The sequence below is a fragment of the Neurospora tetrasperma genome (assembly GCF_000213175.1).
Source record: "Neurospora tetrasperma FGSC 2508 unplaced genomic scaffold NEUTE1scaffold_1, whole genome shotgun sequence".
Lineage (NCBI taxonomy): Eukaryota > Fungi > Ascomycota > Sordariomycetes > Sordariales > Sordariaceae > Neurospora > Neurospora tetrasperma.
In genome coordinates, this window is record NW_009799099.1 from 2,162,282 (window position 1) to 2,182,983 (window position 20,702).

Sequence of the window (20,702 nt, forward strand, 5' to 3'; positions counted from 1 at the left end):
GAGAGAGAGAGAGGAGGGGGGGGGGGGGCGGGAATGTGGGAAGGGAAAAGAAAATAAAAAAACTCAAAAGGAGAACGAAGTAAAAGACGAATACATATACATAGAGTGAAAGAGAGAGACGACAAGTGCCACCAATTGTTGCCCTCATTGCAGTGCCCTACAGAGATGGGGACAATGGAGAAAAAAAAAGGGTTGGGGGGTTGCGAAACCGAGCACCTTCCTCCCGAAGGAGTAGCAGGGACTCATAATAATACCTATGTAGGTAGTGACAGTAGGCCAAGCCGTTGACGTGCTCTTGCTTGCATCCCGTCGCAATGGCTGGATGGAGATGGCTGGGGGAAAAGGGACAGAAGGGAAAGTAACGAGACAAAAGACACACCCACACACATCGCCTGTGGTGGTGGTGGCATTTGAAGCCTTGAACCTTGCCGTCGCCGCGCCGCCCGGACGCCATCGACCATCAGCCATAGAAATATCGACATCAAACAAGCAACCATCATCGCCATAGAACTTCCTTGTTTCTGGCTCTGGTTCTTTACATAGTTCTGAAAGCTGATGACTTCCCGACCGCCCGTCCTTGCCGTCTTGCTTGACGGGCTGGTTGACGACGAGTGAAGTCTGACTTACACATGAATAGAAAAACCCTGGTTAGAGGGAGCTCGGTTGTGGTTATTTTTGGTGTACTTTGTCTTCCCTTATTGTGGCAAAGAGACGTTTCGACGATTTCGGGATCAGTGACCTGTCTCGCCTGTTCAAGCTTCTCCATGCTATGGCAAGGGACGAGCCGACGTTTCAATTTTTACCATCTTGACAGTTAGGTGGTTGTTTGTGGCCATACTTACCCATCTGTCCATCTTGCCTATCGCTTTAATCTAGACGATGTGCGGTGTCGATACCAGATCCGAGAGAAATAATCAACCTTTTGACATTCCAGCCCGTATACTAGCGTAGTATCTCGGGTACACTGCGATTATAATGGATCACATATATCCGCCGCACATGTACGCAATGTGCATATATAGGAGCCCTGAGCTTGGCGAACACACTTGTACATAGTAGACTCCATACACACCTTCTGGAAGCCAAACTTATCTTTGATAGAGTGTATCTCGCTAGGACAAGTAAAACGAAACGATAACAAAAACGATAATGAGCATGCATAGACCGCGACACCGCAGCCACTGCCGCACTTGCAGGAAATAGAGAGGCAGCCATAGCAATTATGCCAGGGAACAATATTAATAATTGTTAACCAAGGAGGGTTGAAATAGCGAAGGGACATTGAACCGTCGGGCCATTGATCTTACCTATACCACACACCTTGTTTCGGATAAGCTTATGTCCAGCAGCACTGTACAGGCCATGCGGAATCACACCATCTGATATATACGGCGCGGGAGAGGGGGTGGTCGGGTTGAGAGGAACCTCCACTCTGTCGGTGAAAAGATTCGCCAACTTAAAGTTCGATATACCTCCAGTTCCAGAACGAAACACCCAAAACAGCCGCAGCATCAACGGGAGGGGGAGAGTCTCGGTATCAGAAGCAGGATGATCTTTCGTGAGCCAGGCCCGCCAGTCAATATTAACGACTCTGCATGCTCTCGTCTCCTGGGCGTATCAATAGAGGTATACTCGCGTGTCAAATATGTTGTTAATACCGTCGGCCCGGTCTCAGTAGTCGCTACAGTTCTCGGAGAGTATTGCCTCTGCCAACACAGGAAACTGATGCTGCACTCGTACCGCATATTTTCCACCGAGGGTCGATGGACGAACAACAACCCTCCTGTACCTTACAGTACACAACATGCTCTCCAGGAGACCATTTTCGTCTTTTGTCCCTTCCTGGACCCCGGCACTGCGCAGTGAACAGTTTGTTCAGCAAACCCAGAAAACTGGCAAAACGAGACCACTCAGGAGCCGGGACCTCTGTGTGCCACTCAAAAACAGGGGTGTGAATGTTACCAAAGGGAAGCAGATAGGGGAAGAAGGCGAGGAAGGGTATCGGGAATGGTTGCTTTTGTCCAACATGACGAGGATGGGGTTCGGGATAGGGATAGAAAATCTCGTGTTCCACAACACCTCCAGGGAATCGACCATCTGCCCATCTTCCGAGCGAGAGTTGTCAGGCGCATTGGTGTGTATAGAGGCGCATCATAACTCGGTAGCCCCAACACTAGGGGTACTTTCTGTTGCGCTGATCTTGACGCGGGAACCATTGTAAAAGCATCGGCAGTGATGAGGTCAAAGAAGAGGCTCGAGAGGCAAGTAGCTGGGGAAGCAACACAGGAACACATGTATGTAATGCGAAGCATACTCGCGTCGAATGCATAGTGATGTTGGTTGACCAACAGGGCAACAAGGGTTGGAGGTGCAGTGCACTGCGTCGTGCATCCCCGCACCATTATCGGGAGGCAATCCCCTGCCGTTCAAGGGCAGGCGTCGAGTGGTTGCTTGGATGGCAAAATATACGGAATGAGGACCACGGGCGGTTTCCCTCGTTAGATTCGAGCCCCCTCCCTCTCCTCATGGATAGGTCAACGTTTTGGCGTTGCATTTTAGCCCTTTGGTATCTCGCTCAGCGCCAGACCAGGATTGCCATCAGTTCCAAGATGCTTGCGATTTGCTCGTTCCTAGTTGCCCTAGCTTCACGGTCTTGACTATACAGATTAGTGTAATCTCGAAGCCCCATGTCGTGCTATGACCGCGTAGACGAGAAGCGGATCCTTTGTCGTGTAATCGCGGAAGATGGCAACGATCTCGTAGATTGCTGCAGGTCGGGCATGCAAGGTGAGGGTGCGCAAGAGCACGCAGCAGAGAAACCGGTAGCCGGGGGAGAGGGAACAACCGCGTGGAAGCAACTGAATGGGGTTGCCCTGAGATTTCTGGCCTTGACTGACCATGCAGTTCCATCATACCCGCATCCAGCCAAAGTGGTGGACGCCGTGCATGGAAGGTGATCCGCCTGCCACGGGGTTCTGCTTGGTCGAGTGGCTTTCTGTTTCTACACTACCACCACCTATTTTCACTGCTTTCTTTCCCTCTATGTCGACTTAGCTTCATGTGTCCGGTTCGTGGAACACATGTCCATCTTTTCTATTGTCTTGTTGAATGGCTGTATTAGGACGTGATCCGATATGGGCTCGGGGGCGCCAGCTCACACCGGGACCAGTTAGCTCTCCTGGTAGATACGACCTGTTGAGTTCGTCTGCTTACCGTAGAGCAGCCAGCAAATTGTGATAGATTTCTTCCCGGAATAGATGCTTGTTGGCGAGTGCTTCCTGAACTCGTCTCGTCCCTCCACGTTTCCCCTGCAACTGACAACTGGCCCAGGGCATTCCCTCCGGCTACCGGTCCTGAATGTAGGTACGGCTTCTCGACCTTCTGGCGGGACTGAAGGAGTGAGGCTTGCGAGAGACTAACTGGCTTGTTGACTGGGTGATTGACGGTCTCGACTGACTGACAGGGAGTGGCAAGCAAAATCAATACCATGGGAAACCATGGGGAGGGGGGTGTGTACATGCTTCGCTGCAACATGTATGTAGGCTAATGTAGGACAGCGCATCGGGAGAGACAGATAGATCTTCCATACATGATGGGGACTGGAGAAGCTACTGACGCAGTATCCCGCCGCCGCCCGCGCTGGCATACGCAGGTGTGTGGAAGAGAACCCTCTCACGCATGGCCACGACACTGCCTTGGTGGGGATGGCCCCATTCGAGAATGAGGGGGTTACCTCTTGGCGCGAGGAGAAAAGAGGCTGGACGACTGGAAGGGCGAGAAAAAATCAAAATCCCAAAAAAAAAAATTCAAAAAAAAGTCAAAAAAAAAATTGTTGTTGATTCTTGCGTGATCAAGCCAACCGTCCACCGTGCTCCACAAAGATCCAAGTCAATCCCAACCACCGACGGCCACCATTGTACCGTGCGTGCATTCGAGGGGTTCAAAATGCTACACTTCTTCTCGTGGCGGATAACCGAGAACATTTGGATTTGATGGTAACAGACAGAGCTGGCTGGACCTGACAGTCTGGCTATTATTAGCGCATAGCTCCGTATGTAGTACGTGGAAGGGCAATGGATAGCTTCATCCGTTCGTCTGTAAGAAACTTTCCATGGCTAGAATTGAAAATGGGGTCGAGACCACGGTGGGTAGGAGGAAGACTTCTGATGATGGGTAGCCTCAAGCGTGGAACTGAAGTGTCAACCTCACAAGGCACACTCCGACATCGTCAGGTCAATTGACATGCACCACAGTGGGCGCGCCGTCAAAATGGAAGTGTTGCAATGGAGATAATTGCAGCGGCACAGCAATAGGACGGTATCAATCATGCTGAACAGGGCAGTACGACCATAGCCAAAGCAGTTGAAGTTGTCGCCGGCAGATGGGGAAAATGGGATGACAGAAGAAATAACGAAGTTGAACGAAACAAGCACCAAATGGAGGCACAATCCAATGCGCGTGTCGATTTCCACATTTCAGTTTTTGCATGTTCTGTCCACTTCCCGTCCGGTAGGTTCCCTTGACTTCAAAGCTGAGGCTGGGCCCCACTTCCCTTTCGTCCCATGGGATCTGGCGGTTATCAAGCCCACATCCTGATCTCGCATTGGGGGTAACGACCACTGCGGGCTGGATCGTGACTTCTAGTTGATGGTGAGAGGTCGAATAGAAACAACAATCACGAACAGGGCAGGTGGGCATGGAAGGTAAGGTCGGTACTGAACTCTCTCGGATAGATCTTACGCTCGGATTACCGTACTGTGTGGTATTTGTAAGTATGTACCTCTAGAGGGTGGGAAAGGAAGCCGACCGGGGAGGGGGTCTGCGCTTCGACGGACTGAGCTGCAGCCTTGGTTGAACTAGCGGTGAAGAGAAGATCAACCTAACCTCATTCTGGAAGCTCACAGTGCAGCGAACGAGCTCGGTCGATGTACCCGGCTGAGGTGGTTGATCGCATATGATGCCTCGTTGTAGTGTAGTGTATCGTGAAAATGTCGTGGCTATACCTAATGCTGATTTCTCTGTTAGCGCAGAACACATCCCATATCCATTGACAGAGGATAGCAGGGCCAGGCAGGTCTATCCAATTGATCTGATTGGCTAAAATCGCCAGATTTCAAAGTCAGAGAACGAGTTGACAGGAGGAATTCAAACACACGCACACAAACCTCTTACTTGTACAATTCTGGCCCTGAATCACTAAAGTCACCAGAATCACCTAGACTTCCCTCCGCACTACCTTCCATATAATCGATGGATTGTACGGCATTTCATTTCGTGTCTTCCCCCATGTTCAGAAACCGTGTAAATAGGTACCGAGCGACATACCGGACAGACCAGGGGTGATGAGTATAAATAAGCATGTCAGGTAAATACAATACTACGGATCTCGAAGTCTTCGGTGCAGAAGCGCTTTGGAGGTATGTATACCTCTAGACCCGACTCGAGCATATGTGCGGAGTAGGTAGTACAGCCCAATGCTGGCTTTACTGTAAGCGCGCTTCTTGTGACAGATGCCTCAGAAAGTATTTTGATCCTCCACGGGCATCGGTATAGGTGCCTGCCAACTGATGTTTTCTGTCGATGGCGTGGCTACCTCTACTATGCAGTACAGTTGTATCTATCTCCTGTTCCGTTTGTACCCAAATCCATAGATGTCTGGTAAACTAAACGCTATCTTGCCAACGGGTATAGATATGAACCGACGGCGATATCAAACGTCTCACGATAGAGCCGGAACGTGAACAGAACCGGAATTCTTCCTTGATGAACTCCAGCAATGAATGACCAAAGAAGTGTTCCTGAATTATCCACTTGTTATCTCGTCAACGTGTCGTGCGAATTAGCTTCTTGCAAGTGTTCAGGCACATCATTGACTTGCAGGAGCGGGTGGTGGTACATTCACCTCATCTTTCTTGGGATGATGCCAAAATCAAAAAGACTTCAAATCTTCACTGTGCGTGAGAACTACGCTAAAATCCTCTGGTATAGCGATGCTGACTTGTCAATCACTCACCTCCGGCATATTTTGGGCTGGCCCTAGCCCTGTCGAGCTTTCGAGCCAGGAAGGTCCCCAGCGTGTGAACTTGTGTGTCTCGCGGCTTCGCACCTGTGTTCTCCCCCTCTCCACCGTTACAGTTGCTTGCTGCATTCCCGGCCCATGTAAGGCGGAAAACGGTCCGCGCATGCAGCTTGTCCCTGGCGAATAGGATGGGATGGAAGGGGTGTAAGCACGTCGCGGTGCCTTATGATTTGCATAACGCCGGGCAGAGTTCGTGCAGTCTCTCTTGTCCCAACCCAAGGGTTTAAGGATTTTAGTCGCGACGACATCCTTCAAAAAGCAGACACCTCCTCGATGACAACGACAAGCATTTGGGCAGGGCAACGACAGTAACTACAACACCAACAACAATGACAGTTTGTCCACACCGCAAGAATGAGATGGCAAGAATTGCTACAAAGATAGACCGGCGAGACCGGGCCAGGCCCCCAGGTTCCAGCCCAGCAACCACAACTCTTCGCGCTATCCCCCCATCGCCGTTGCCAGCGCACAATTCATTGGACCGCGCTCTGATACGATGAGAGGGAGCATGCTGATCTCGAGGTCAGCTCGTCCCCCTCGCCAATATCGAATGGGAGACAGCCGGCCACCTCGACAGGGCGCGTGGTGGTGTAGTTGTGGGCTTGAAAGACGTGGTGGGCCATGATTGGATTGATTACATGGTGGCTTTCCATTTCGTAACCACACCCGGCCAGAAGCTGGCGCGGGAAGATAAAGCCAAACCCGAACGGCAGGTCAAGCTGCATTCGCTGACACCATGTCTTACCATTGAGATCCCGGCCTGGACTGGCCGACCTCTAACAACATCCTTCTCCGGTCGGGGGTCGGTGTTTTGAAGGCAATCAGTCGGCAATCCCAGAGACTAACAACAAAAGGCTTTACAAACCTGCACAAGCGATTTCTACTGGCACCTGCCAAGTACCTATCTAGCGAGACTCAAGAGAACAATCAACAAATCTCAGAGGAGGGACGAGCTACGACGATAGAGGATTGGAGTTCGTACTGCGCTGTACAGCGGAGAGAATGTCCTTGAGATTCGGTATCGATATCTGTCATATCTCGCATGCAACAACTCAATAGATATGGGTCGGAGAGGACATGCTATGTGTGATCAGCGGATAGACCTGTTATCGAATATTGCTAAAAGCTCTATCGGATCGGTCAAGCAACTTAGCACTTCTAGTTTCAATGCCTTTCCATTCTTCCAAAGCTGAGCCAAGGGTTCTGGTTGTTCCCTGACTGTCTGCCTGGCGGCATCTCAACGACGACACCTCTGTGCAGCTGTCAGAATGTTGAAGGGCCCCATCAGGTTTGATTTTCGTAAATGTATCTACCTCGTCGAGCCCGTGATGCTGCTACGAAGGCGTCGGGGCCCTGAGCCCTACCGGGACGCAGGGAGAGCCCACGGGCGGGCCTCCTGGAACTTGAAGCTTGTAATCGGCTTGGATGAATGGGACCTCCCGAAGCTTTCTATTTCCGTTCAAGATCCCGGACCCTCCGCGGATGAACTCGGCGAGGCTCGAGCACCTTGAGGGGACTATGTGGGTGCTGCGAGTCCCATGAAGCACCAAGGTAGAGTTCCCAGGTGGAACCAAGAGATACACTGTGTACAAGGCGAAACCATCTCTGCTCCATCTTCTCTGACTCTGTGTACTGTGTAAGGCTGATGCGCTGTGCTGCCCAACCCTCGCCCGGACAGGCCTACCCACGTCAACGGCGGCGTGAGGTACAGGTAGATAAAAATCCTGAAACAAGCCAAAGAAGAATTATGATTGGTAGCAATTCATCACTGCAACTAACCGCTCTGCATTCGCTCCATGCAAGCGTGTCCCAGTTCCTTCCTTTCCACGCCAACGGTCTTCTACTATGTAGCGTTCGTTGCCGGCGAATAACGGGTTTAAGTTTTTTTTCTTTTTTTGTTAGGATTTTTTTTTATATGATATGTATAATCATACTAAGGTACCATCATCATGTTGTGCGTGGGTTCGAAATCACCGTCGGGAGAGATTTAACCCATTTATCTCTGCCGATACTCGATACTCCGGTAGTTTTATGTTGGGAGAACTCACCGGTGATAGAGAGGGAAGAGGGACCTGCGTGGTTGCCCTTGTCTGCTCCTCAACTTCCCGTTACCACAACTGTGAAATGCAGCGAAGGCGACCCATGATGCAGGGTCTCGGTACGTTACTACCACCAAACCTGTTGTTTTCCGATTCCCGATTCCCGAATCCAGAACCGGGTCGAAATAGGTGTGTCGTGGATCTCAAAAAGTTCACCGGACAGTCAGACATGGATGATTCCTTCTACAATTTTCGTACAAGAGTATACTGCGTACGTTATGTGGCCCGAGTCGATGATCACCTACCGGGAAGCACCTTTCCTTTGGTAATTACCCAACCATAATAAGCTTGGCAGGTGCTTATCAAGTGTTTAGACAGGGCAGGTACTGTTCACTGTCAACGACAATGTCACTGACGGTGGGCCTGCATCCATCCATGTCGGCAGAGGCATATCGAAACTGAAGCACGTTGAAAAGATTACCTGACCCTGCATGTGCATCTTGCGCCAACGATAGAGGTACGTATGGAGAAACAAGATCAAGTGCTTGTTTCTATCGTAACATTCGCAGACGTACAAGGACGGAAAGGGTTGCTGCTGACATTAAGCCTGAGACTCGAGTCCCTGCCTGAGTGAAGAGGAGAAAATGATTCGGAAACTTTCAAGGGTACGTAATGGCACCGGGGAACACCCAAGGACAAAAGGTTGTCTCACCATAAGTAGCTTCCTGCTTCAGTGTACCATAGGTAGACGTGAGCCATTCTTGGGTACGTGGATAGGTACGCAATCTCGCTTTTGAAAAATGGATGATCATAAATGCCAAAATTGGCGATTTCATCGTCTCAGTTGGCGAAGCAAAATACGGTCTTGTATTTTCAACCAGGAAATTGGCAAGTTGCCTATGCATCCAGTAACGAGCGTCAAGAGTGCCACGCATATACAATAGCCCAACCAACTCGAACATCCCAGCGAGCTCCCCCATGCTGGCTCTTGATTCGAACCTGTTCCCGTGGAGTTAAGAACACTGAATTTCCAGCATCACCGCTTCCGGACCGTATCGTGATACCAGATCCGATGCGCCAGCTAAGTTTGTCTTTACTATCAGGCGAATGACTGTTGGCCTGGAGGGAAGGTTGTTTCGAGACGGTACGTGCCTAGTATCTGCCCTGCTTTGCAAAAATCGACTTTGACAAGACCAACGAAGTGACCGAGAAACTAGCCAGTCTCCGCGGACCACGAATCTGTTGCGGGACACGTACCAGTGCAACCCCAGAGAACCCCGGGGAACACTTTCCAAGGTGCACGAATTCCAAACAGCCACGCGAAGGAGGCTCCCCCGCACACCTATCATGGAGACCTTTCCAAACAGCTAATACTACTCCTGAGCCCTGCGTTGAGATCCAGCTCCGTGATTGCGTGCCCAAAGCAGAGATCCAAGGCTTCACAGCACACTGATTGTAATCGCCTACCCTCCGACTCGAAATTACGGTGTAGAGATTGGATTGTAGAAGCAAGTATTAGGGAAAGAAGTAGACTGATGTTTTGCGGAAACCATACCGCACCGGCAATGTAGAGCGTCTGAAAACTCCCAGACTTAAGTACCTGAGTACCAGCTACTAGCCCCGTGTCGGAGCCGGGCCTGATCAGGTATGTGAGTGGTGAACGATCTGAGATCATTGGTCTGATGACACCGTTCCCGACGAGAGTAGTAGAAAAGTAGAGATTACAAAGCGCTAGGCGTGGTGCTGCGAAAAACCGGAAGTCATCGTTGATCGGGACCGATGATGACGGGAAGGTTGCGGCATCGGCTACACGGCGCTGCCGAGTGGGGTCGCCGATCGGAGATGGTGGGGCTTGCTGCCGGCTGGGCGGGGTAACCGATGAGATTCTTCTCCGGCTGCAGCCGGCCAGCCAACACGGCGCGGGTTTGACGATCCACCGGAATGGGTGTTGCGGCCAGCTCTTTGCCGAATGGCTTTCTGTGAGCGTGTGTGGCAACGCAAACTAATACAGGTACAGCGGGACGCCAAAGAGGAACATACCCGAAGGCAATGGCAATGCTAGAAGTGAAGTGAAGCAGAACAGTGAGTGTAATGCCTCCTTGGCTGCTTAGCATGCCTTGAAGAAGTGCTTATTAGCTCCCTATTCGCTTAACGCTTCGAGGACGCAAGCAGACAAAACAGAGACATTATGCCTCGCTCCAGTCTTTACACAGCGACAACAATATACAGACATTGCACTAAATCGCTTTTCCACGTGTAGGGTACATACCCACGAGGGTCTCTTACATCGTACAGGACTGATTAAAGGAGCGTTCTTTTGGCGATCGCTGGGAAAGATGGTGTTTTCGAGAGGTCCGTGACACCGACAACGCTTTGATGCTGTAGGGCTCATCCAGTTCATTCTCAAGGCCACAGAGTAAACCCACGAGACGGATTCCGAAGCTCCGACCGTGAATTCTCCGAGACCATTGGATGCCAAGTTGGTCTGCTTGGTAAGGTGTCCTGACTCAAGAGAGCGCATACTCAAGGCGGACGCGGCAGGAGACCAAAGCAGGCTGGCAGACCTCATCTGTTGCATGTTGGAATCCGGTCTGATTCTGCAATGTCCTGCAAACCTCTTTCGCGTCCTGGGACGTTATCACAAGCACGCAATCAAGCATCAGCAGGGCAGTAATACATATGCACTGAATATTTGACCTGTCCGGCGCCGTCTGATCCTACATAATGTCTGCCTGTTCTTATGTTATTGTAAATATCTTTTTTTACTTCAAAAGCCCGGACCACCGGTTCAAATGAAGATGGGACGTTTTGGGCACTGACCGGGCCGGACCGGTTTTCGTCGGTTCCATGGGATCTCGGCGACATGATGCGTGTGTAGACATCTACTTGTTCGCTTGGATGGAGATCGACGAAAAGTCCCCCGTAGTGAGTACCTGTCGACAATGGCAAGTGGGCCAGCATGAGACCTGCATAGAACGAGCAGAGGGATATTCACGAAATCCAAGGATCATGCACTTGATTGAATGGCTTCAAAAAAGCTCTCGCTTTTGTTAGGTAGGTATTCAATGATACCGTTCATGTCCACTTGGGGCTGAGGAAGAAATAGGGTATTGTGACACACATGACAGCAAATCCTGGATTGTTAGAGGCAAAGCAGAAAAAGGTTGCTATGGGGAAGGAGCTATGATAGTGCGATTGTAGCTTCTGCGACCAACACGCCCCCGCATTACTAACAAATGGCGAGCATTGACGAGGAGCATATGCATAACACACTAACATGACCCCATCCTCGGAGGGGAACACTCGTTTGGATCATCTAGTGCCTGAATGCGCAGAACTGACGTTATGTTGAATGCATTCCTGAACGGGGCCATTGAACACCAAACTCCATAATAAGCACGACAAATCGCCCGATTGAGAGAATGATGAGGCGAAGTTGGAGAACCAATGACTTGATCACAGAGCAAGAGGGTGTATCTGTTGTTCTTCTGTTCGGTTTTTGTCTCGTTTCCCATCCCCTCCTGGCATACTCCCCGAGCGGTTTCTGCGCAACCTTGGCAATCTGGCAAGTTGCCGCTCGGGCATTTGTCCTCACCCGATGACTTTTCACTTCCTGGTGCCGGCGGCCATCCGATGATCTCCACGCCGGGCCTGGGCGGTAAAGTGAAGAAACAACACACTCCGTCCAGCCCTGAGAACTGTTATTCACCAAACGATGAGTCTGAGAACCGGCCCCAACCTCTCGTAAACATTACCTGGACTTACCTCGTAGTTCCATGATAGAGGTACCTCTACGCCTCCGGCTTTAAACATGATGTACCCCTTACGTCTCTGCCTTCTCAAGTCAAAGGTCCAAGCAACAGCGGGAACCTGTCGCGTCTTCGTTGCAACTCCCACCCGAGCTAATGTCGTTCCTAGGCACCTGCTGGCCCATGGCTTAACCCTACCTGACCTGGACACTTGCTGTCTGCTCCCGTTGACAGCCCTGTTCACGACGGCAATAACTGGGAGGCTCAAGAAGCCATAGATTTGCTTCACCATCTGCTGGCGTTCGAATAGTCGGTTCCTACCTCAAAGACCATGACTAAAGCCGTCAGAAACGAAATCGAAGTATCACAGACAGAGTGGACGTTGACTGTTCCTGTACACAGTGAGATGGCTCTACTGCGTAGGTATGCACACACAAAAATACAACCGCCATCGGGGAGGTTAGCTTGCCACAGTCGGCTTACGGTAAACGCACTGTATACTTGGAGAACACACATCATGATGTCCACAGCTTCCAGCGGACGCTTGATTGCCCATTATCGTTGGTTCCAGTATCAACCTAGTAGAAGAGAAAAAAATTAGCTAGCCAGCTAACCAAAAGTGGCTTTCAGTTTGCATCTGGCTTTCAAACTGTCACTCTTGCTTTTGCTTTTCCTTCGCAGCCGTTAAGACAGGACAGGGCCGGTTGTAAGGCGCATTTGAGAGGCTTCACTTCCACATACCTCCTGGCTCGCCTCCCTTTTAGTTACTTCTATCCTTCAACATTGCATCTTGTATGGGTTGTACCTGCTTTTTACCATTCCGCAGAGCAACTAAGAAATTGCACCGCATGTGTGACCAAGGAGGCTTTGGATCTTTAACGATGCTGAGAGTTGGCGAGATGCAAAAGTTGACTAGCAGCATCTGGCTCGAACCCTTGCGCTAATGCTGAACAGGCAGTGAATTACTGCGTGGTATACCCGCTCAGTTCTGTTTGGGTCAATGTAACGAGAAAAGAGTATTGAAAATCCAGATCGCGACCGGAGTGGTTGGTTGACGCCCACTTTCTAGGTTGTCCGGGGAGGGGGTTTGTAATAACAGGGATAGTCAAGGCTTGGACCCTCTAGCGAGAGGTAGCTACGTGTTTACTAGGGCGTTTTCTTTTTCTTATTTTATTTTTACTAGGCGGGGGAGGGGGGAGGGAGGGGGGCAGGAAGCCATTGGGGCCTCCGCCTGCCAATCAGAGTGGCCTGTGAATTCAAGGAACCGAGAGACGAAGGCTCGCTTTCCTCCCGTAGAGACACCTGGTACCTTGCTGAGGTAGGTAGATGAAATAGCGGAGCACTAGTGGGTACTCACCACAGGTGGAAGTTTCCCAGCAAGCACTGTACTTGCCCCAGCACACCCGCTCCCACACGCCCGCGGGCTGGGCAGGCCCCAACACTCTTAGGTTGTCGTGGGCGGGCCTACGGCGCCAGTGAGGTAGGCCTGGCTACCTACTTGCCTTTACCAGGGAAGGTACCTACTGTGTGTGATGATGCGAAAACCGAAACGGTCAACCGGCCGGCCTGTTGTCTGTTTTCCTCAGTCCAGCCTTCGCCTAGTACCCGTCTGTCTATCCATCCGACCCCGGGCTCTCCATCTCGACTTCCCGTCCTCGCTCCTCACCACCGCCGTGACCTAAATCCAGCCGGGCCCCGTCCTTCCTCTCCCCAGCTCTTCCCACTTCAGTTCCTTCGCTTTCCTTACCCCAACTCCCTCTATCCACCCGCCTCCCCATTTTCTCCCACCTGCACGTCCTTTGGCAGAGAGGTGCATTGCGAGGAAAGCAGGTTCCTGTGAGGTCCAGTTAGTTGAGAAGGAGAAGGTAAGTGTGTACACTGCGCTGGACTCGCAACTCGAGCAGCCGTCTGAACGGGGAACACTCAAAATTTTTACGGGCGAGCTAACCCCTCAACTTTCATCTCTTAGACCGACACCAGCACGCAGCCATTCACCCATTACGCGTCGAGACCATTTCACTTCACCTCTTATCCGATCAGCCATTCACCTGCATTAGTGGCCCAGGTTGCCTTGACCACCATCCTCGGGGAAATCGATAAAACAAGAGTCACGACTTGGAGCTTGAAGCGTCCTTTTTTTTTTTTCCATTTGGTCTCGGCAAGTTTTGTTTTATCACAAGGACACGGTCGAACTTCTCTCTCGGTGTTCCGGTTCTTGTTGCATGAGTGTGCTCTGCCTCGATCAGACCACGCATCGAAGCTGCATTGCGTCTTTGGTTCTGCATAAGATAAGGCTTGGAAAACCTCGATACCAACTGTGGCCATACTTGGAAGCATTGCATCAACAGGGCACAGATCGGAGTCCGGTACGGCGTGATCGGAATAGCTGCCACATTTCATTTACAGAAGAACATGCCACAGCTCCTTTACAGAACTTATAAGTAGTCGGACGGTCCTTTAACCTCGTTAACTTTTTCGGTTTCTTGAAAAGGCATTGAGTTGCAAAAACGCGAACAACGCCTGGACAACCCATCGTTCGTTGACTCCCACCACAGCCAGTCCCCACATCAGCGCCAACTGCCGCTCATCATCCAGCAGTACTCGACACAAGCATCACGCCCCGGATACATCAACGCACATACGTACGGTCCCACACTCTCGGGACCTCGTTGCCCGACATACCCTCCGGCCATCAACTCTTTAGTCCACCGGGCCAGCAAGGCTTAGGACCCGAATCCTATTCGACCATGAACCCCAACGGACCAGCCGACGTTTACTACGGACAAATGTCCCAGGGCAGTTCGATGCCCGTAACGACGGTACCTTCCCACTCCCATTACGCTTCTCAGCAGCCTCCGCCACTGTTGCAACCTGGTTCAACCTATGCTCACCAGTATGGTAACCCCCAATACGGATATGCCAACGCTCTTAGCTCGCCGGCTTCGATCCCGCCGTCTCTCCCCCCGTCCATGAACTCGATGGCCGGCCAATCGGTCTTGCCGCTTCCTGGTAGCGGCAGCATGAATCCTGCTGTTTACGCCGGCGGCGGTTTCGACACAACTGGCCAAGTAGCACCCCCCGGTATGAAGCCCCGTGTCACTGCCACGCTGTGGGAGGATGAAGGCAGTCTGTGCTTCCAGGTTGAAGCAAGAGGCATCTGTGTTGCTCGCAGGGAAGACAATGCCATGATCAACGGCACCAAGCTCCTCAATGTCGCTGGCATGACCCGCGGACGCCGTGACGGTATTCTCAAGAGCGAGAAGGTCCGTCACGTTGTGAAGATTGGGCCGATGCACCTCAAGGGTGTCTGGATCCCCTTTGAGAGAGCTTTGGATTTTGCCAACAAGGAGAAGATTACAGAGCTTCTTTATCCTCTGTTCGTACACAACATCGGTGCCCTCCTCTACCATCCCACCAACCAGAGCCGGACCAGCCAGGTCATGGCTGCTGCTGAACAACGCAGGAAAGACAGCCACGGCCAACTTCGCGGGCCCCCCGGGTTGCCATCCCTCCAACAACATCATCACCATTCCATGCTTCCAGGCCCCCCGTCCTTGCCCTCGCATCCTTCCATGGGACGGCCGGCGCTTGACCGTGCACACACCTTCCCTACACCGCCAACTAGTGCCTCGAGCGTGATGGGCCCAATGGGCAATTCGGACGGCTATCAGTGGAGCCAACAGAGCATGAATGGCACGCAGGGCAACAGCTCGCTTTCTCTCGACACAAACCTTGGTAGCAACGCTCGGTCGATGCCAAGCACGCCGGCAACGACGCCGCCAGGTTCGACAATCCAGAGCATGCAGAACTATCCGCCCGTCAGCCAGTCGTACGAAAGCTCTCGACAGATGTACCAGGGACAGTCTGCTCAACAAGCTCAGTACCAGAGCCAACAGCACTACTCTAGCCAACCGCAGCATCAAGAGCGGTCCGTCTACAGCCAAAGCAGCTATATCAAGAACGATATGGGCCCGCCGTCTGGTAGACCTACCGGCCAGTCCAATGACGCATCCGACTCCAAGCCGCCTACTGGCATGATTCACCAAGGCCAAGGGCAGAGTGACCCCGGCACTCATGCAGGTTCCGAAGAGGATGATGATGCGAATAACGAGGCCGAGTATACCCACGACAGCGGTGGCTATGATGCGAACCGCGGGTCTTACAACTACAACACACAAGCCGTTAACTCGCTGCCGCACGATCACGGTCTTGCTCCTGAAATTGGCGGTTCCCCCCATCAAGCTGGATCAGGCCGCGCAACCCCAAGAACCGCAGCGGCGCCTCCGAGCTACTATTCTGCGCAGGGTTACCATACTCCCCCGCGCGGCCAACCCTCGAGCAGCTTGTACAATGTTATGAGCAACGAGCGAACCGGTAGCAACGGCACTCAGGGAAATGAGATGTACGCGGGCCAGGCTGACATGCCCAGTTCCCTGCCGAACGGCTACTCGGCCCAGCCATCCGTTATGAACGGGAGCTCCGGTGGGCTGAAGCGAGGACGGGACGATGACGATGATGGCGGTAGGCCTACGACCGGCGCCCCAAACTTGGGTCCAGGAATGGATATGAAGCGTCGCAAAACGATGATGGACGGCGGCAGCCTCCCATCACCTACATACACCGCCACTATGGCGCAAGCCGCACCTCCAGCTATCGCGGCCCACAGGCGGAGATAAACAATGAGTGAGGGGTATATCGCCAAACTTGATGCCCGACCCCTCTGGAAGTGTCTCGTGCCATTTTCCTTTTCTTTTGTTGTTTTATGACGCTTTCATGTTCGGCTTGACGACGCTTATGACCTTTATGTTATGACTTTTGTTCGACTAAAAAAAGGTGGGACGGGAGTGGGTGTTGTCGAGAAGCGTGGGGGGGGAAGGGGGTGGTATGCTTCTTTTTATCTCGTCTGATTTCGGCTTGGAAACACATTGGCTCGGTGGGCTGCCTTTCTCAGGGTCACGACTTTATGAAGGAGCTTGTAAATACGACTTTAGAGGATCATCATCAATGCATGCGTGGGTTGAATGGTGCCTGAGGAGCCTTGGGTTAGCCTTCATCACTCAACTCTTTTTATAGCGTACCTTACTTTTACACTTCACGGGAAATCCATCCAATATGTGCTGCTGTGGCGTTTTATGTGCCGGGACCTGACACTACGCGATAATAATAGCGGAAAATGGAAGTCGAGATACGCAAGTAGCACGGCAACGCACGTCCCTCGTTTGACTCGAACAGGCTCACACCTGACAGGACCAGGGACGCCAGGGGCAAGATGGGCACATTGGATCGATTGTAGAAGTCGTGGTTCCGGTAGGTACCTACTAATGGTAAGCTCAAGCTGAGCTCTTCTGCGTAGTGTACGGGGTACATCTGGGCCACGGGGCAGCATTCACCTCAAGGTACCTAAGTAACTACCTGCTAGGCCGGGCCGTTAAGCACAAGTGGAAGGGAAGCACAGGTTGCCATCCAATGCCAGCCGGGCAGGCTCGTCAGGCCCCCCCAGGGCATTTTAGAGGGAGGGACACACAGCGCGACTGCCCCTGGCGACGGTTGCATGCTGGGGAAACAAAAGAAATGAAACACAAGTGCAGGCGGGGGGGTAACGCTCAACGCAACCTCTCTCGACCTGGACGTCAATCGCAGCCCACACTTTTGCTCATTTCCTGTGATGAAAGGAATCCCTCTGCATCCACAACCACCATCGACCGCGACCAAGACCCGATTCATCCCCCACTATTTCCGCCTTCGACTAGTCTAGGGGAATACCTCGGGGGCTGTAGCAAGCAAGGCACGCCACGCTTGGTTTGGTTACGCCCTCGTCTGCGGCTCCGACGACGCAGATTAGGATGCTTGGGCCGCTTTCGCCGATGCCGACTTCTGTTCCTCTCAATCTTTCAACCCCTATTAGCGACCGTCGACAAGAAATTTCCGACATCATGGATATGGATCTAGATGACGCTCCTTCGAGGAGAAACAATACACAGCAAACTACCGCGGGCGACAACGCCGACAACAGCAAGAGCAGCGAAGCTGACAACACGACATCGCCGCCCATCAGTCGTGATCCCTCGCCGCCGAAATCTGCCCGCCCCATGTCGCGCATCATCTCTGGCAACGAGCTCTCCCCTCTCAAGATTCTCCAGCACCAGGCGCAACCGCAGCCATTGCCGGAAAGCGCCGACTCCCCTCTATCGCCCGTGGCAAAGAGTATGGCCCCGCCCCCGCTTCCCCAAAGCGCCCGCAAAACACCCATCAAGCGTTTCCCCGTCAAGGTCAACCCTTCATTGCCTGGCAGCGAGACGACGCGCTCCTCGTCACGAGACTCGCAAGATCGTCGGATAAGCCTGCAGGACGTGATACGTGAAAACGGAGGCATCAAGCAAGCCATCGACATATTCGAGGACGACGATGTTGACATGACCGGCATCGAGGGAGACAGTGGTTCTAAGGACACACTGCTACAAAATACGTCAGGCAATAGCACGGGCAGCGAACATGAACAGGCGACACGCGAAGAATCCGTCTGCGAAGGGAACGATACCATTGTTAGCACATTCAGCACATTTTCGGCTGTCCCAGACCTCACCAAGTTTTCACACATGCGATCCGAGAGCGCAAGCAGGTTTCCGGTGCTTGGTGGAGGGGTATCGCCTACAAAACAGACACCGCGCGTAAACGGCCTGGTGCCTAACAATAAAACAACGACCGGGAAGAAGAGAGACTTCGACTCGGGCAACGCCTCAAACCTGCTAGACTTTACGGATTCGTCACGATATGGAGGCTATGGAGCACCACAGGCGTCGCCCACACGCCGTACCCAGTTCGCATCGCCGCGGCCTGGTAGCACTGACCTTGCCACCACGACGCCCCACCGCCCGGGCAGCAATCTTTCCAACATTCTCGATTTCGACATCCCACCGATGCCGACACCGCGTAGCGTCCCAACTATTACCCCGCGCGAACTCGAAACCCTGAAATCGGGCTTCCTTTCCGAGATCAGCAGCCTCAAGGCCTCGCTGAGCGGCAAGGAAGCAGAAGTCACGTCGCTGAAAACCGCTGTGAGCGACGCCGAGAAGCGGGTCGGCGAGTGCATGGAACGGCTTCACGAGGTGGAGAGCATGCATGAGTCACTAGAGGCCGAGAAAAATACCTGGGAGCGACGGGGGCGAGAAATGGAGGCCGTGTTGCGGCAGGTCAAGGAGGAGATTGTGCTCGGTCGGCGCGAGAGGGAGGAGCTCGAGTTCAAGCTGGACGAGGCCGAGAAGCGTCGGGAGGCGGCCGAGATGATGGCCCAGGATGCCGAGAGCAAGATGGCTGGCATGCGTGCTGGTAAGGCCAGCGCGGAGGCCGCTGCTCACGAGTCGCCTGACAAGGCAAGGGGACAGCCATCATCCAACAAAGAGGTGGAGATGGCGGTGGAACGCGTGGCTCGTGAGCTTCATGCGCTGTACAAGAGCAAGCATGAAACCAAGGTGGCGGCGCTCAAGAAGAGTTACGAGAGTCGCTGGGAGAAGAAGGTGCGCGACTTGCAGACGCAGGTGGACGAGCTTAGCCGGGAGAACGAGGAGTTGCGAAAACAGAGGGACCAAGATAAGACGGCGTTGGCGACTCTTAACCCGGCGCGGCTTACTGAGCTGGAGGAGGAGCGCAAGGCCGATCGGGCGCGGAATGCCGTGCAGATCAGGGAGTTCGAGGCCGAGGTGGAGAAGCTCGTGGCTATTCTCCAAACAGTCAAGGACGATAACGATGAACTCAGGGCACTCTTGGAACAGGAGAGAGTTGAAAAGGGAGAACTAGTTCGTCTCGCCGAGGAGATGATGAGCATGCAACAAGAACCGCCCACGCCCGCGCCCGCACCTGCGCCTACCCACCTATCGACCTCCAATGGCCGGGGACGTGCCGACCGTAGGGGAAGCGATGTCAGCGCCACTAGTAACGGCGACAGCGGTCATCACGCGCCGCAGCCAGCGAGTATGACCTCCAAGATTGGAGCGAAGCCACGACTTGGTCTCGGAGGTGGGCCGGGAGCCGTACGTGCGCCCATAAAGACACAGTCAGCATCCGGAATCGCTCCTCCGTCGGGTATGGAGGGGGCCTTCCGGGCTGGTGGTGTCGGACGCCCAACTAGCATGAGGGCGCCTGGAGGAAGTGGTCTCGGGCTGAAGGTCTCGGCGGGGACCAGAATTGGGCTCGGTGGCGGCTCGGGTCATGGAAGGGCTCAGAGCGCTACGACATCAGGACCAAATGGCGTGAGTGGGTTGCCGCGGCCGGGGTCGGGGATGGGATTGAGAGGTAGCGGGACCTTGGGTGGTGGTGGCTTCGGTGGTACGGGAGGTTATCGGGGACACTGAGGAAGTGTGACCAAGCCTACTACAAGTACTACCCAAGCCAAGCCTGGTTGCCCTCTTGTTATGAAGGTTTTGAAGCAGCAAGACAAAGGAGGTGGAAACGAGGGGAGCTATGGTGACACAACCAAAACGACAGCGAAACGAACTGATGCGAAATGAGTGCGTTCCATTTACCTTTTTGACTTTTCTACCTTATATCCACATACACCCTTGTTTTGCCTTTTGTCTGGCTAGGTCAAGGGCGAGACTTGTGTCTTTAGGATCTGTACAACAACACAGATGGAGTAATACAATCATGTTTCTGTTTGTTCTATACCATGCTTGCGTCTCCTCTACATATAGACATGATCGGTGCCATAGATACATACATACCCTTTGCTTCAGGAATTGTTAGTCAGTCATCTTCTTTCGTCGAATACCCTTTGACGCGCCACTGTCATAAGCCTTTGAAACCGTGGCGGCTTTGGCTAGAGCTCTATATACGTCAACT

General features: G+C 52.7%; 5 protein-coding genes across 5 annotated transcripts; 3 read left to right on the forward strand and 2 right to left on the reverse strand.

The window, feature by feature from the left end:
• Positions 1-144: 144 nt before the first annotated feature.
• On the reverse strand, positions 145-854 carry NEUTE1DRAFT_97824 (uncharacterized protein; the record flags this gene model as incomplete). Its single annotated transcript, XM_009849595.1, has 3 exons — positions 145-254; positions 384-597; positions 843-854. 3 exons carry the CDS (start codon positions 852-854, stop codon positions 145-147), a joined length of 336 nt encoding a protein of 111 aa, XP_009847897.1.
• A 9,024-nt stretch (positions 855-9,878) lies between these two features.
• On the reverse strand, positions 9,879-10,696 carry NEUTE1DRAFT_134680 (uncharacterized protein; the record flags this gene model as incomplete). Its single annotated transcript, XM_009849596.1, has 3 exons — positions 9,879-10,095; positions 10,159-10,234; positions 10,405-10,696. The coding sequence occupies 3 exons, from the start codon at positions 10,694-10,696 to the stop codon at positions 9,879-9,881; spliced, it is 585 nt and encodes a 194-aa protein (XP_009847898.1).
• Positions 10,697-14,008: 3,312 nt separating this feature from the next.
• NEUTE1DRAFT_115824 (uncharacterized protein) lies at positions 14,009-14,853 on the forward strand (the record flags this gene model as incomplete). Its single annotated transcript, XM_009849597.1, has 1 exon — positions 14,009-14,853. A coding segment is annotated over one exon (237 nt), but the record flags the coding sequence as incomplete, so codon positions are not given.
• On the forward strand, positions 14,831-16,959 carry NEUTE1DRAFT_115825 (uncharacterized protein; the record flags this gene model as incomplete). Its single annotated transcript, XM_009849598.1, has 1 exon — positions 14,831-16,959. One exon carries the CDS (start codon positions 14,837-14,839, stop codon positions 16,541-16,543), a length of 1,707 nt encoding a protein of 568 aa, XP_009847900.1.
• Positions 16,960-17,710: 751 nt separating this feature from the next.
• NEUTE1DRAFT_76011 (uncharacterized protein) lies at positions 17,711-20,523 on the forward strand (the record flags this gene model as incomplete). Its single annotated transcript, XM_009849599.1, has 2 exons — positions 17,711-19,193; positions 19,266-20,523. 2 exons carry the CDS (start codon positions 17,711-17,713, stop codon positions 20,213-20,215), a joined length of 2,433 nt encoding a protein of 810 aa, XP_009847901.1.
• Between the last annotated feature and the right edge of the window lie 179 nt (positions 20,524-20,702).